Source organism: Suncus etruscus, chromosome 12 (assembly GCF_024139225.1).
Source record: "Suncus etruscus isolate mSunEtr1 chromosome 12, mSunEtr1.pri.cur, whole genome shotgun sequence".
In the NCBI taxonomy this organism is placed as follows: Eukaryota; Metazoa; Chordata; class Mammalia; order Eulipotyphla; family Soricidae; genus Suncus; species Suncus etruscus.
In genome coordinates, this window is record NC_064859.1 from 96870171 (window position 1) to 96883492 (window position 13322).

Consider the following 13322-nt stretch of genomic DNA (forward strand, 5'->3'; position numbering starts at 1 on the left):
GTTTGTTTTAGGGTCACACCTGTCAATGCTCTTGAGTTACTCCTGCCTCTGCACTCAGGAATCACTTGTAGCCGCACTGGCTACATGCAAGGCTAGTGACCTACAAGTGAGAAACCAGCCTCACTCTTGATTTTTTTTAATTTGGTTTTTGGTCCCACACCAGGCAGCACTCAGGGTTTTATTTCTAGCTTTGCCCTCAGGAATTATTCCTGGCAGATTTGGGGAGATGACAATATGAAATACTGGGGATCCACTCCTGGTCAGCCACATAAAATATAAATGACTTTATAAATATAATTTATAAAATATAAATGACTTTGCTATCACTCTGGCCACCCATGATTGATTCTTTATGCAAAAATAGACGCATGTGAAGGAATTCTAAAATTCTATCTATATAACAATAAAGCAAGCAAAGAATCCCAGTCCCTAATCAGGGCTAATTCCTGGCATTACTTGAAGGATCCTATAAGATGCAGATCCAGTTTGAGTTGGCCACACAGAACCTGTCTATGTACATGTCACCAGGCCCTCCAAAATTTTTAAGGAACAAGGGCACAAGGAAATTTTGAGAATGGTGTTCATTAAGAACTGAAATTTCTCAGGAATAGTGAGATACAATAGTGGTAAGGCTCTTGCCTTGCAAAAAGATAAATCAGATAAATCCTTGGCAGCATTAATAAATTCCCTGAACCCTATAAGGAGTGATCACTGAGTATAAATCTAAAGGAAGAAGGAAAAAAGAAAGAAAAAAGGGAGAGGAGAAAAGAAGTAGGGGAAGGGAGAAAGGAAGAAGGAAAGGAAGAAAGAAAGGAAGGAAGGAAGGAAGGAAGGAAGGAAGGAAGGAAGGAAGGAAGGAAGGAAGGAAGGAAGGAAGGAGGGAGGAGGGAGGAAAGGGAGGGAGGGAGGGAGGGAGGGAGGGAGGAAGGGAGGAAGGAAGGAAGGAAGGTAGGAAGGAAGGAAGGAAGGAAGAAAGGGAAGGGAGGGAGGGAGGGAGGGAGGGAGGGAGGGAGGGAGGGAGGGAGGAAGGAAGGAAGGAAGGAAGGAAGGAAAAAGAAAGAAAGAAAGAAAGAAAGAAAGAAAGAAAAAAGAAAGAAAGAAAGAAAGAAAGAAGAAAGAAAGGAAAGAAATAAAGAAAGAAAGAAAAAAGAAAAAGAAAGAAAGAGAAAAAAAGAAAGAAAGAGAAAAAGAAAGAAAGAAAGAAAGAAAGAAAGAAAGAAAGAAAGAAAGAAAGAAAAGAAAGAAAGAAAGAAAAAAGAAAGAAAGAAAGAAAGAAAGAAAGAAAGAAAGAAAGAAAGAAAGAAAGAAAGAAAGAAAGAAAGAAAGAAAGAAAGAAAGAAAGAAAGAAAGAAAGAAAGAAAGAAAGAAGAGTGTGTGAGTGTTAAAAGACCCAGAATCATTGCTAGAGGCCTCTGACTCAGAATTTAAATGACAATGGAAATTATATCAATCCTCACTTAGTAGAAAATTGCCTCTGTACTAGGCTTATTGTCCATCTCACTTAATCGTACATATCCCTGATATGTGGACCACTTATTAACCCCATTTCTTGACACAGAAAAGAGAGCTAGAGATGCGAAATGCCATATCCAACATTATAGAGCAATTGGAAAGAGAGTTCAGGACCTTGGTCCAATTGCTATGTAATTTGAGAACAATATCTCCATGCAGTCCCTAAGATAATGAGGGCATTTGCTTCCTGCCAGTATAGGAAAGAACACTGTTCTGATGTCCAGACAAGAAAGAGGATGGGTTTTGGAGAACCAGGCCACTAACGGTTGAGCTTTTGCTATTAGAACCATGGAGCCTGGTGGGTTATGTCCACTTGATTCCAGCAGGCACAGGCTGCCTGAACATGGGGACCCGAGGTCTTCTTACCTCATTCTCTTTCATCCTCTTCACTAGCTCTGTTGCCTGAGTCCACAAGTAACTGTGCAGAGGAAAGGAAGGAAAGGGGGAAATCAGTTTAGTTTTGCTCCTGAGGGCCAGAAGGCTGTTCACCACTTGAGTCACAAGAATCTTTGAGACTGACATGGTATTACATCACTCTGGTTTCTGGGATAACAGCTCTCACATAATATTTTTATGATTTTTGTTGGCTCATTCTAGGGTTTAAAGTTTGGACAATACTAGGTGATCTCAGGGTTTGACTCCTGAGTCTTTCCCTCAGAGATCACTAATGGGGATGCTTGGTGGACGACATCATGCTAGAACACATGATCTAGCCAGGGTCAACTACATGCAAGATTCTGAACTATCAGCTTCCTTAATTCTAATTTGGGGCTTTTGTCTCCCCATCTTTATTAACCTTTCCGCATATACACTGTACACTTCACAGCCTCAGAGAAATCTAGAAAAGTAACTTACTCAGCATCAGTCCAAGATGACATTTCTCTTCGAAGGACACATACTGGTGTCAGAACAGTAGAATTGAATAATCTTATAATATCTGAAAGGACTAAAGAGAACTTTTTTGAGGCCATGGCCTTGAAATTGAGGATCATCTGAAGAAAATAACGTCCTCTAAGGAGGAGTACTTGTGTTAGTGTCCCTCTCCAAAGCTTTGTCCTCACAGCCACTCTGGACTCTGTCAAGTTTCCAGATGCCTATTGCAGTGAATGGAGCAAGACCTTGACCAGTGAAGCCAAGGCCTGTGCCACAGAGTCCGATTTTACTGAGCAGTCTGGCCAGCTGAATATTGTGTATGTGCATACGCATGTGTGTGCATGCCTGTATGTGTATGTGTGTGATTTGCGTGTGGGCACCCACACATGCAAACATGCAATCTTGCAATTATATACGCAAGGAAGTAGGAAAATGGAGTGGGAGAAGATATTTTGTCACAATAATCTTAAGGGCTAATTAAAAACATGATATCTAAGGTCAGATCCCTGAGGAAGAATGGGTTCCCATATATATTGCATTACTGCTTTGGAATCCAACATGACTATAGATACTTTTTCAATTATGTCTGTCCATTCTCTATGGTATTCTTGGAGATTCTATGGTGGTGTTTTTTAGAATAACTAGGATGGTATTTGGGGGATTGCGGGATGCAGGGATTTTAAGACAGAACTAATATTCAAAGCAGGGGTCTTTTGTGTCATCCCAAATAACTGCTTTTTAAATGTATATCTACTCTATTCCTTATTTCTTTTCGCAGCCTCTCAGCTATGCAGAACAAAGGATTTTGATCTAGAAACAAATGTAGGCAAGAAATGGCCTCCAAGTGGTTTCTACTTCAAGGAGAGTTGAAACCTCTTTTAGCACCATTAGGTCAGTTCTAATAAGACCCATTTCTAATAAGATCCCCATTTTTACCAGCATGCATAAACACTAAGAAGAGCTCAACTTTCAATGAGGCCCTGCCTGGTTTGATGGCAGGTTTCACCCTCCCAGGCTGAGTGGGTGGAGGCTAGAGCAGGCATGGAGATATTAACGTTCCTATTCTGACTTGAAGATCTTCACAGAATCTCTCCACCTTACTAGACAGACCCAGACCTACTCCCACAGGATTGGGTCCACTGGCGGACAAACTCAACAGAGCATCTTCTGCTGTGCTCTGATGCTTCTTACTAAATGATGATTGGAAACAGGCTGCCTGATTTCTGTCATGGCACATGAACCTGAGTGTGGGTTATTTGGCATCCCACCCAGTTAATCCATCTAACAAGTAGGAATGAAGGGGTTTTTCAGGATTACAGTTAAGTAAAATTTTAAAAAATCAAGGTTTCCCGAGATCACATTCCTATGTCTGAGCTGATCGAAATATTATAAATATTGAAATATTTTAAAGAAAATCCTTCATAGTAAAATCACAATTGGTTCCTATTTACTTTGTTTCCAGTTTCTTATAACCAACTGATTTTTTGTTTGTTTGTTTGTTTTGTTGTTGTTTTTTCTAGATTTGGCAGCCACACCCAATTGTGCTCAGGGTTATTCCTGGCTCTGCATTCAGAACTTATTATTGGCAGGCTCAGTGTACCATAGGGGATGTCAGGGATCGAACCTGTACTAATCCTTTAACACTGGATTTTGTTTTGGAAGGGAATTATTTCTTTGTAAAAAGTAAACTTAGATCTTCTCATTGCTGGATTTTGAGGGAAAGAAACCACAGCCAGAATTATTGGAAATGAATATCTCCAAGTGGGCCCTGCAATTCTGTGAGAGAAAGAGGTCTTAGAACTCTGACCAAAATGATCCAAAACTGTTTCCTGATGTCTCACTGTTCACCCAATCCCAGTTGATGTCTCTGTATTCAAAGATTTGAACAAATTCTCACACAAAAATTCTAGATAGCTTAATCCTTTCATTATACCCTATTCTCATAAGACATGTGACCCATGACTCTTCAGTGCCTATTCTGGTCATAGTCTGAAACAACCAAGAAGCCCTCAGCAGATGAATGGATAAAGAAACTGGTACATATTCACAAGAAGTATTATGCAGCTGTCAGGAGAGATGAAGTCATGAAATTTTCCTATACATGGATGGACATGGAAACTATTATTCTGAGAGAAATAAGTCAGAGGGAGATAGACACAGAATAGTATCACTCATTTATGGGTTTTAAGTAAAATAAAGGATATTATTATTATAATGCCCAGAGGCAATAAAGATGAGGGCCAGAAGGACCGGCTCATGATATGAAATCACCACAAAGTGTGGTGAAAGAAGTTAGAGAAATAACTACACTAAAAATTATCATAACAATTTTAATAAGTGAGAGAAGTAGAATGCCTGTTTCAAATACAGGCAGAGGGGAGGGGAGAAGGGAGATGGGAGACATTGGTGGGGGGAATGTTGTACTGGTGAGGGGGGTGTTCATTTTATGACTGAAACCAACTATGATCATGTTTGTATTCATAGTGCTTAATTAAAGACATTATTTAAAAAGAAAATATATAAATAAGTAAAAGTTTAAAAAAGGAACACAGAACTCTATTGTGTCCAGTGAGACCAAAATATAAGGGAATTCTAAAAATGTAAAGTTCACCTTTCGCCATTCCCAAGCATACGTCCTGGGATGTTTCTTCTGTCCTGCAAGTAGAGGCAAACACAAAAGCATCAGACAGTGCTCGACTCACTGCCAACACCTAAACCCTTGGTCTCTGTGCTCTGCTCCCTTAGAAGCCTTGACTCCCTCTAGCTCTGGCCCTGTGTTTATCCTTCAAAGAATGAAATACACATTGAAAATGACAAACAAGATGCCAAATGAGGTTGATATGTTGAGATTCCCCTTGAGTATAGCCTTAAATGCCTGCAATTTGATCCTCAATTGAAAGAGATGCTGGCCTGGATGTGGCATGGAATTAGCCTGGTCTCACCCTGATTTGGAGGAAACAGACTTCAAGAGTAATATCCATGCCACATTTACTCCTTTATTCACCTAGAGGAGTCAGGGAGATTCCATGATGCCCCAAGTGTTAAACAAGAGTGCATGTGACTGGTTTCTGTGTTGCCGATTCTCCCTAGAGAGTATGGAGCAAAGAATCTCCCTTTAATTTAAGTTATTTCATCAGAAAATCCAGAGAGCATGGTTTTAAGGGCACCTCATCTGATTATTCTGGGTCCAGCCAACTCACCTATTCTGTTTCTCCATTATACCAACAGAATTTAGTAATATCAACTGGAAAAGAGAAAAAACTTGAATCAACATTCCTGGAAAGACTGTAGATCAGCTTCTAGAGACAAAGATGCCTGTTGGAAAGCCCACTCCCACCAACAGGGATATATGATTCAGAGAACTGTTGAGACCTTTATTCTGCTTTACATGGTGGGATAATTTGCTTTCCTGAAGCCTGGTGTTCAAAACTCAGAGCCATAATTGGTGAGAATGTTTACATCAGCACAGAAATCTATGTCTGGATGATTTATATTCAAATGTATCATTAAACCTGATGGAAATTCCACAGGGAAACACATCAAAATATGCATAATGCATAATCTCAAATTGAATTTGCTTCCTGTCTTTCCACAATGACTAGAATATAAGCAGAAATGGCAGGATTGTGTGAACCTCCTTCCTGACTACATATCTGGATCCTAGAACTGTGTCTGTGCTACCAAAATTCAACAACAAATAATTTTCTCTAAATATTACTTTAGTGACTAAATAGATTCCAATTGTCCTCTTGCTTAAATGTTCCATGGAGACGACACACAGGAACAGAGAATGTCACTGTACAGTGGAGGTAAGGCCATACATAATTGAGTAGAAATTCTACAATTTGAAATGTTCAAGAGATGCTTGGAATCATAATCAATAGATACAAAATCCTACGATCATATTACCTATAATGTAGTCTATTATTTTCAAAATTTCTGACATGAAAGATCTTTGTAAAGACTCTGGAAGTTGCAATATCCAGCTATGAGTTGACAGCTGAGTCTAAAGGCAATATAATGAGAGAACTGGTCCACACAATTGGGGTTAGGTGGATGAGGATGAGGAGGACAAGGAGAAGGAGGAGGAAGAGGAGGAAGAGGAAGAAAAGGAGTGGGGTCCTAGGGAAAAGGAGGTGTGTTAACTTATGATGCATGCTGTGTTGGAGTAGTGTACATAAAATCATTATTAGAGTATTTTTACTTTTTTGTAGTCTTTGACATAACAACATAGCAAAGGATACATTTAATCATATAAATATGTTTTAATGAATATGAATTAATGTTTTTACTATTTGTAATCTTTGACATAGTCAAGAACACATTTAATAACAGAAATTTAAATATATTGATCAGCTGTAAATAAGTCAAATAAATGTTATTGAAAATCATACTCCACAACCCCTTAAATGCTTTTTTTCCAACTGAGAATGTTGTTCTTTCTGCCAAATGAAGTATTGAATGTTCCAAAGAACTCATTCAAAGGGCTTCCAGTTCAAAAATGTCCCTCACCTCCTTATTACAAAAATACTCACAGTTTCCTTAATGCCAATAGAAGCCACAAATTTCACATCTAACGGATTCAGTGTATTGACTGTAAAGATAAGAAGCCATTAAGGAGATCTCAGGTCTTCATTCCCCACAACTTGCTCCATATACCCCATCTCGGAGCAGCTGCTGCTGATCCTATGGAGTATGGGATGGAATAACTGATGTACAGGTAGTCCCTGGCAGTCCTGAAACCCGGCTCCAAATTGGTCAAGTCTCCTCTAGGGACCACAACTTCAATGGAACTAGGGTAGTTCTCCACAGTAGGTCACCAATGACCCTCTAGCCTGGACCTCTTTTGCCTATTATAGCTCCCTTCCATACCCTGTCTTTGCATTTCGAAGGCCCTATAAATCAGTGAGAGCAACAAACTTAAAGGAATCCATCAGGGAAAAAGAAGGATTATGACAGCTTTATAGATGAACAGCGATAAGAGTCAATGAGCACTAAAGCACCACAGGCAAGGCACATGCCAATGGATCACCAAGGACCATGGCAGCCCTACTGGGAATTCAGAATTATATTTCTGGAAACCATTACCTGCTGTCTGGTTTTGTGATAGAGCCCTAAAGCTAAACATTTAACGACAAATTTTAACTAGAAATGTATATAATTATCAAATGTGAAACTATAGTATAAAGCTAGTGATCAAAACTGCAGGGTACTCAAATAAAGATAGGCTCTCTGATCAATGGGTCAAAATCAAGTGCCCAAAGAGAAAGCCCAGGGATGTGGATGTGAGCAGGGAACTTGGGGATAAAGGAGCTGAGACATCAAAATGCATGAAAATAACTTTTCTTCCTCAAAGGGTGCTGGAAAAACATGGAAGAAAAAAAAAATCTTGATCTACTATCTCACACCTTCCACAAAGGTCAATGAAAAGGGTTTCCAAGGCGGTGTGAGGCCGTCCTCATCCCTTCCCTCCATCCCCTTGCCTCCCTCCCTCCCTCATGGCCACCCTCCTCCTCTGGGCCGGTGCGCGGCGCTCTAGCCCTCGCTTTCGCTCGCCTTCGCCTCAGCCTACGCCGCCTCGAGACTCTGGCCCCGCCCTCCGACCATCGGAGGAGCAAGAGGACACCGAGAGCGAGAGAGGGACAGAGCGGTGCTCCCGGATTCCTCCCCCACCCCCCCCCCGTGTCTCTCTAACCGCCGTCCTCGCCTCCACTCCTCTCCTCTCCTCCCGGCCCCTCTAGCCCTCGCTCTCGCTCGCCTTCGCCTCAGCCGCCGCCCTCGCCTCGAGACCCCGGCCCCGCCCTCCGGTCCTCGGAGGACCTGGAGGACACCGAGAGCGAGAGAGGGACAGAGCGGCGCTCCCGGATTTCCCCCACCCCGGCGTCTCTCTAGCCGTCGTCCTCACCTCCACTCCTCTCCTCTCCTCCCAGCCCCTCTAGTCCTTGCACCGATGGCCCAGCAGCAGATGACCAGCTCGCAGAAGGCTTCCGGATCACGCTGGTGGACAACTGGGAGGTGGCCATCTTCGCGCCCCCCCCCCCAACACCCTCTACTTCAAGGCACATAGGAAATCTCCTACTGACTACCCATATTCACCATCTGCCTTCAGATGCTTGCCCAAAATATGGCACCCCAATGTTGATGACAATGGACGTGCATGCATTTCACTTCTTCCCCACAGAGTGGAGAGCTGCCCTCTGAAAGGTGCAGTCCTACTCAGAATGTCAGCCAGGGCTTCCTTCTGGCTCTACGCCCAGAAACCGATCCTGGCAGGCTCGGGGGACCCTATGGGATGCCGGGATTCGAAGCCCCATCATGACAGGACACCCTCTTCAGGGTAATCTCGTTGCTCAATGAACCCAACACCTTCTCCCCAGCCAACGTGTATGCTTCGGTTGTGTTCAGGAAATGGAGGGACAGTAAAGGAAAAGACAAAGAATATGCTGAAATCATTAGGAAACAGGCGCCGGCCACTCAAGGGGAAGCAGAAAAAGATGGAGTGAATGAAGGTCCCCACAACCCTGGCGAAATACTGCATCAAAACGAAAGTGCCTTCCAATGACACCAGTTCACATTTGCTTTAGGACGACTTGAAGGACGACGACATTGATGATGAAGAGGAGGGGGAGGAAGATGCCGATTGTTATGATGATGATGATTCTGGGAATGAGGAGTTGTGACCTGTTCGTTCAAGGCCCCTGCACTGCCCTGCCATCTCAAGCCAACGGGAGGGGAACAAGTGGGGACCTAGAAGTGGCCCCTCAGCAGAAACAGGGGGTGGAGAAAACCAACAGGGCTCCTGCTGACTCCCCTCAGGGATCTCAGTTTGCTCCTTTTATGGACCCCTCCATAGAGAGAGAGCATCCTCCAAAGAATGTCTGAATTCTTACATTTTTTACCCTTCCATCACTGCATTGTTTGTTTTTTTTTTTTTCCTTCTCCTTTAAACTCAAACTTGCTCTTCACTTCATCTCTGCAGTGTTCACAGCAAAACATTTTTGGTCTGTTTTTAGATTCTTGAAGAATTAAATAGTCTTTCATCAAGATGTTCAATGCGTGCAAGGCTGGGAACCCCTTAAGAGATCTCAAGTGCTGCAAATGTTGGTAGTAAAATAAAATGGGGGTGGGGTGGGACTCCACATAAAAACCCAACGAAACAAAGTTTAAAAATTATTATTATTTTTTTTTGCCAAGCTTTAGATGCTCATTAACATTAGTGTGTGTGCATTTGTTCAGCTCCATGGTGGTGAATTTTCTTTCTTTCCCTTCTTAAGGCTGGGGTATAGTGGGCTTCAGGGACTTTGTGCTAAGTCTGATGAAATTTTCCTAAAGTGACAGAATTCAGCTTCCAGGACTTCATCCTTACATGGAGGCTTCAGCTTCTCTGAGAATAATAATTAGATTTTTTAATTGATTGAGATCTAAAGCCTGAATAAATATTCATACTTAAAAAATGGTTCAAAGAAATTGAGATATTAATCCTGCCAATCCATGAGCAGGGTATGTGTTTCCATTTACGTGTGTCCTCTCGTATTTCTTGGAGCAGGGTTTTATCGTTTTCTTTGTATAGGTCCTTCAGATCTTTAGTCAAGTTGACTCCAAGATATTTGAGTTTGTGTGACACTAATTTGAATGGGGTTGCTTTCTTAATGTCCATTTCTTCTCTAGCATTATTGGTAAATAAAAAGGCCATTGATTTTTGTGTGTTAATTTTGTAACCTGTCACATTGCTATATGATATATGAGTCTATTGTTTCTTGAAGCTTTTTGTAGAGTATGTAGGATTTTCTAAATATAGTATCATGTCATCTGCAAACAGTGAGAGCTTGAATTCTTCCTTTCCTATCTAGATGTCCTTGATATATTTTTTGCCTAATCACTATAGCAAGGACTTCCAGTTCTATAATGAATAGTAGTGGTGAGAGAGGACAGCCTTGTCTTGTACCAGAATTTAGAGGAAAGGCTTATAAAGCCTTCAGGAGAGATGAAGTCATGAAATTTTCCTATACTTGGATGCACATGGAATCTATTATGCTGGGTGAAATAATTCAGAGGGAGAGAGATAGACACAGAATAGTCTCACTCATCTATGGGTTTTAAGAAATATGAAAGACATTTTTTGTAATAATTCTCAGAGACAATAGAGATGAAGGCTGGAAGGCTCAGCTCACGTTATGAAGCTCACCACAAAGAGTGGTGAGTGAAGTTAGAGAAATAACTACACTGACAACTAACATAACAATGTGAATGAATGAGGGAAATAGAAAGCCTGTCTCAAATATGGCAGTGGGAGGTGGGTATTTGGGGCATTGGTGATAAGAATGTTGCACTGGTGACCGGGGTATTTTTATATGACTGAAACCCAACTACAATCATGTTTGTAATCAAATTGAATGAGTAAAGATATTTATAAAAGACTTTGAGATGGGGCCGGGAAGGTGGCGCTAGAGGTAAGGTGTCTGTCTTACAAGTGCTAGCGTAGGACGGACCACGGTTCGATCCCCCGGCGTCCCATATGGTCCCCCCAAGCCAGGGGCGATTTCTAAGCGCATAGCCAGGAGTAACCCCTGAGCGTCAAATGGGTGTGCCTCCCCCCCCCCAAAAAAAAAAAACAAAGCAAAAGACTTTGAGATACAACTAGAAGCTATAAAGTACATTGAGGAAAATATAGGCAGAAAGTTCCAAGATTTGGACCTCAAAGACATCATCAGTGATCTGATACCACCAGCAAAAGAGAAAAAATCACAAATAAACAAATGGGAATGTATCAAATTAAAAAGTCTCTGCCTGACCAAAAAAAGGGGGAAATATTTGCTGACAACACATCAGGTTGAGAAACCCTGGGTAGTCGAAGCAACATGAAATACAGCCATTGAGCAAAATTTATGGTACAGCTCTTTCTATGGGTAAAAATTCATAGAAACTGACAAGTTAGAGTACCATTATCAAAAGTCTTTGGGTGCATAAAGTATACACTTGATCACTTTGGATGTATAAAGTACCCTCAAAGATTAACAAGAATATTCAGAAAACAATAATGGAGAGAGAAAATGGACAGAACTCAGAAGACGACAAGCAGATCACCAATAAGCACATGAAAAAGTGCTCAGTATTACTTATCATTAGGGAAAGACAAATACTGCAATATGGTATCTCACACCAGTGAGAATGGCAAATATGAAAATTGTAGGAACAATCTGTTAGGGTGGGTGTGGAGAGCAAAAGACTCTTATCCATGTCTGTGGAATGTTGTCTGGTTCAACAACTAAGGAAAACTGTATGAAAGTCCCCAAAAAAATTAGGTCTGCCATATGACCTAGCAATTCCACTTTTGGGTATCTACCCTCAGAACTTAAGAACATTTATTCAAAAAGGATATGCACACTATTATTCATTGCTGCACTTAACATAAAAGTTAAAATATAGAATCAACTTAGATGCTCAATGACAGATGAGTGGATTATGACAAAGTGATGTATATATATACACACACAATACTCTGTCTTTAAAATGAATGGTGCAATCATGCAGTTTACTACCATCTGTTTGGAAATGGAAGATGTCATATTGAATGAAGTATAGAAGAAAGACAAACATAAGATGATCTCACTTAACTATAATATATAGAATAACTGAATGAGGAAATGCTATGTTCTGAAGGAGAGTTACCTAGATCACACTTGATCTAAGAGCTTATAGAGGTGAGGGACAGGTAAGAAAAGAAATAACAGTTGAAAGAAAGAAGATAAGAAAGGGAAATAAGGGACAAGCTTCAGTATTGGTCATGTGGGAAGCACAGACTCAACAATGCTGGAAAGTATGAGATCTCAGCTGTAACCACTGAACTTTGTAATGTGCCTGCTTTTCAGTGATAATGGTAGGCAAATATTGTAAATTAGGGGTGGAAGGGGGAATGATGGAATATGAGATCATTGGTGGAGGGAGAGGTGTTACAATATATCAATAACTTTGTAAATCACAGTTCTTTAATAAAATAAGAATTTTTTAATTTAAACACTGTAGTTGTCCATACTGTTAATGGTAATATTCCATGCATAACACTTTCTAGGGCCACATCCTTCAGAGTTTCCACTTACACCACCATTGTCACAGTATCCTTCCCATCATATTATCCCCCATAATTTATTAACAATAATATCCCTTGATTTTTTTCTAACTATATAAAGAATAGTGAGGAAGTATCCTTCACGAGAAAACCTGCACAGTCAAAGCAACATGAAATACAGCCATTGAGAAAAGTTTCTGGTACAGCTATTTCTATGGGTAAAAATCATAGAAGGTGACAAGTTAGAGTACCATATCCACAGTCTTTGGGTGTTACAACCAATGTCAGCCATGTAGGTAGCCAATATATAGAGAAGTCACAGGGGCTACCTTACAAAGAAGGAGAAAACACACAGTAGCCAAGACAAAACCCACAGCTTCCACGACATAGGTTCCCCACAATGAGGAAGTATAGGCAGTGGCCCCCAACCAGACAAGTCTCCCCAGAGACATGTTGGTTTCATTTCTGAAGCCTTTGATGCTCTTTGACCCTCCACAGAAATAACTGAGGGACAAGAGAAAAAAAACAGGGGAAGTGGGAGGTACTAAGCATAATATAGTGCTTGCATCCTCTTGATCATTCAGGAGGCAGGGCCAAGCTCAGCCCATACACACAGAGACATACCTGATACAGAGTATATGTTGGACTTTAAAATCTTCGGGTCACAAGACAATGGCAAATGCTTCACTATCTCCAACTATAACAAAACATAAGGCACATTATTTTTTTTGTTGTTGAAACCAGAAAGCACTGTTTTTAGATAAAACACCTCCATTTTTTATTTTATTATGTTCTAGGTAGGCTCAAAATAAAGAAGAAATAATTGCTGGTGGCCATGATCTTCTAACTCTTACTCATTTTGCCAACAAAT

General features: G+C 40.9%; 1 protein-coding gene and 1 pseudogene across 1 annotated transcript in view; one reads left to right on the plus strand and one right to left on the minus strand.

The window, feature by feature from the left end:
• LOC126024307 (phospholipase B1, membrane-associated-like) overlaps nt 1-7270 on the minus strand; it is a 101581-nt gene extending 94311 nt beyond the window's left edge. The window contains exons 1-2 of the mRNA XM_049784695.1: nt 7258-7270; nt 6921-6979 (exon numbers count right to left, since the gene is read on the minus strand). Coding sequence (XP_049640652.1) covers nt 6921-6979; nt 7258-7270 — 72 coding nt within the window. The remainder of the gene's footprint in view (nt 1-6920; nt 6980-7257) is intronic.
• Nucleotides 7271-7883: 613 nt separating this feature from the next.
• Nucleotides 7884-9065, plus strand: LOC126024308 (ubiquitin-conjugating enzyme E2 R2-like; annotated as a pseudogene).
• Nucleotides 9066-13322: the final 4257 nt, after the last annotated feature.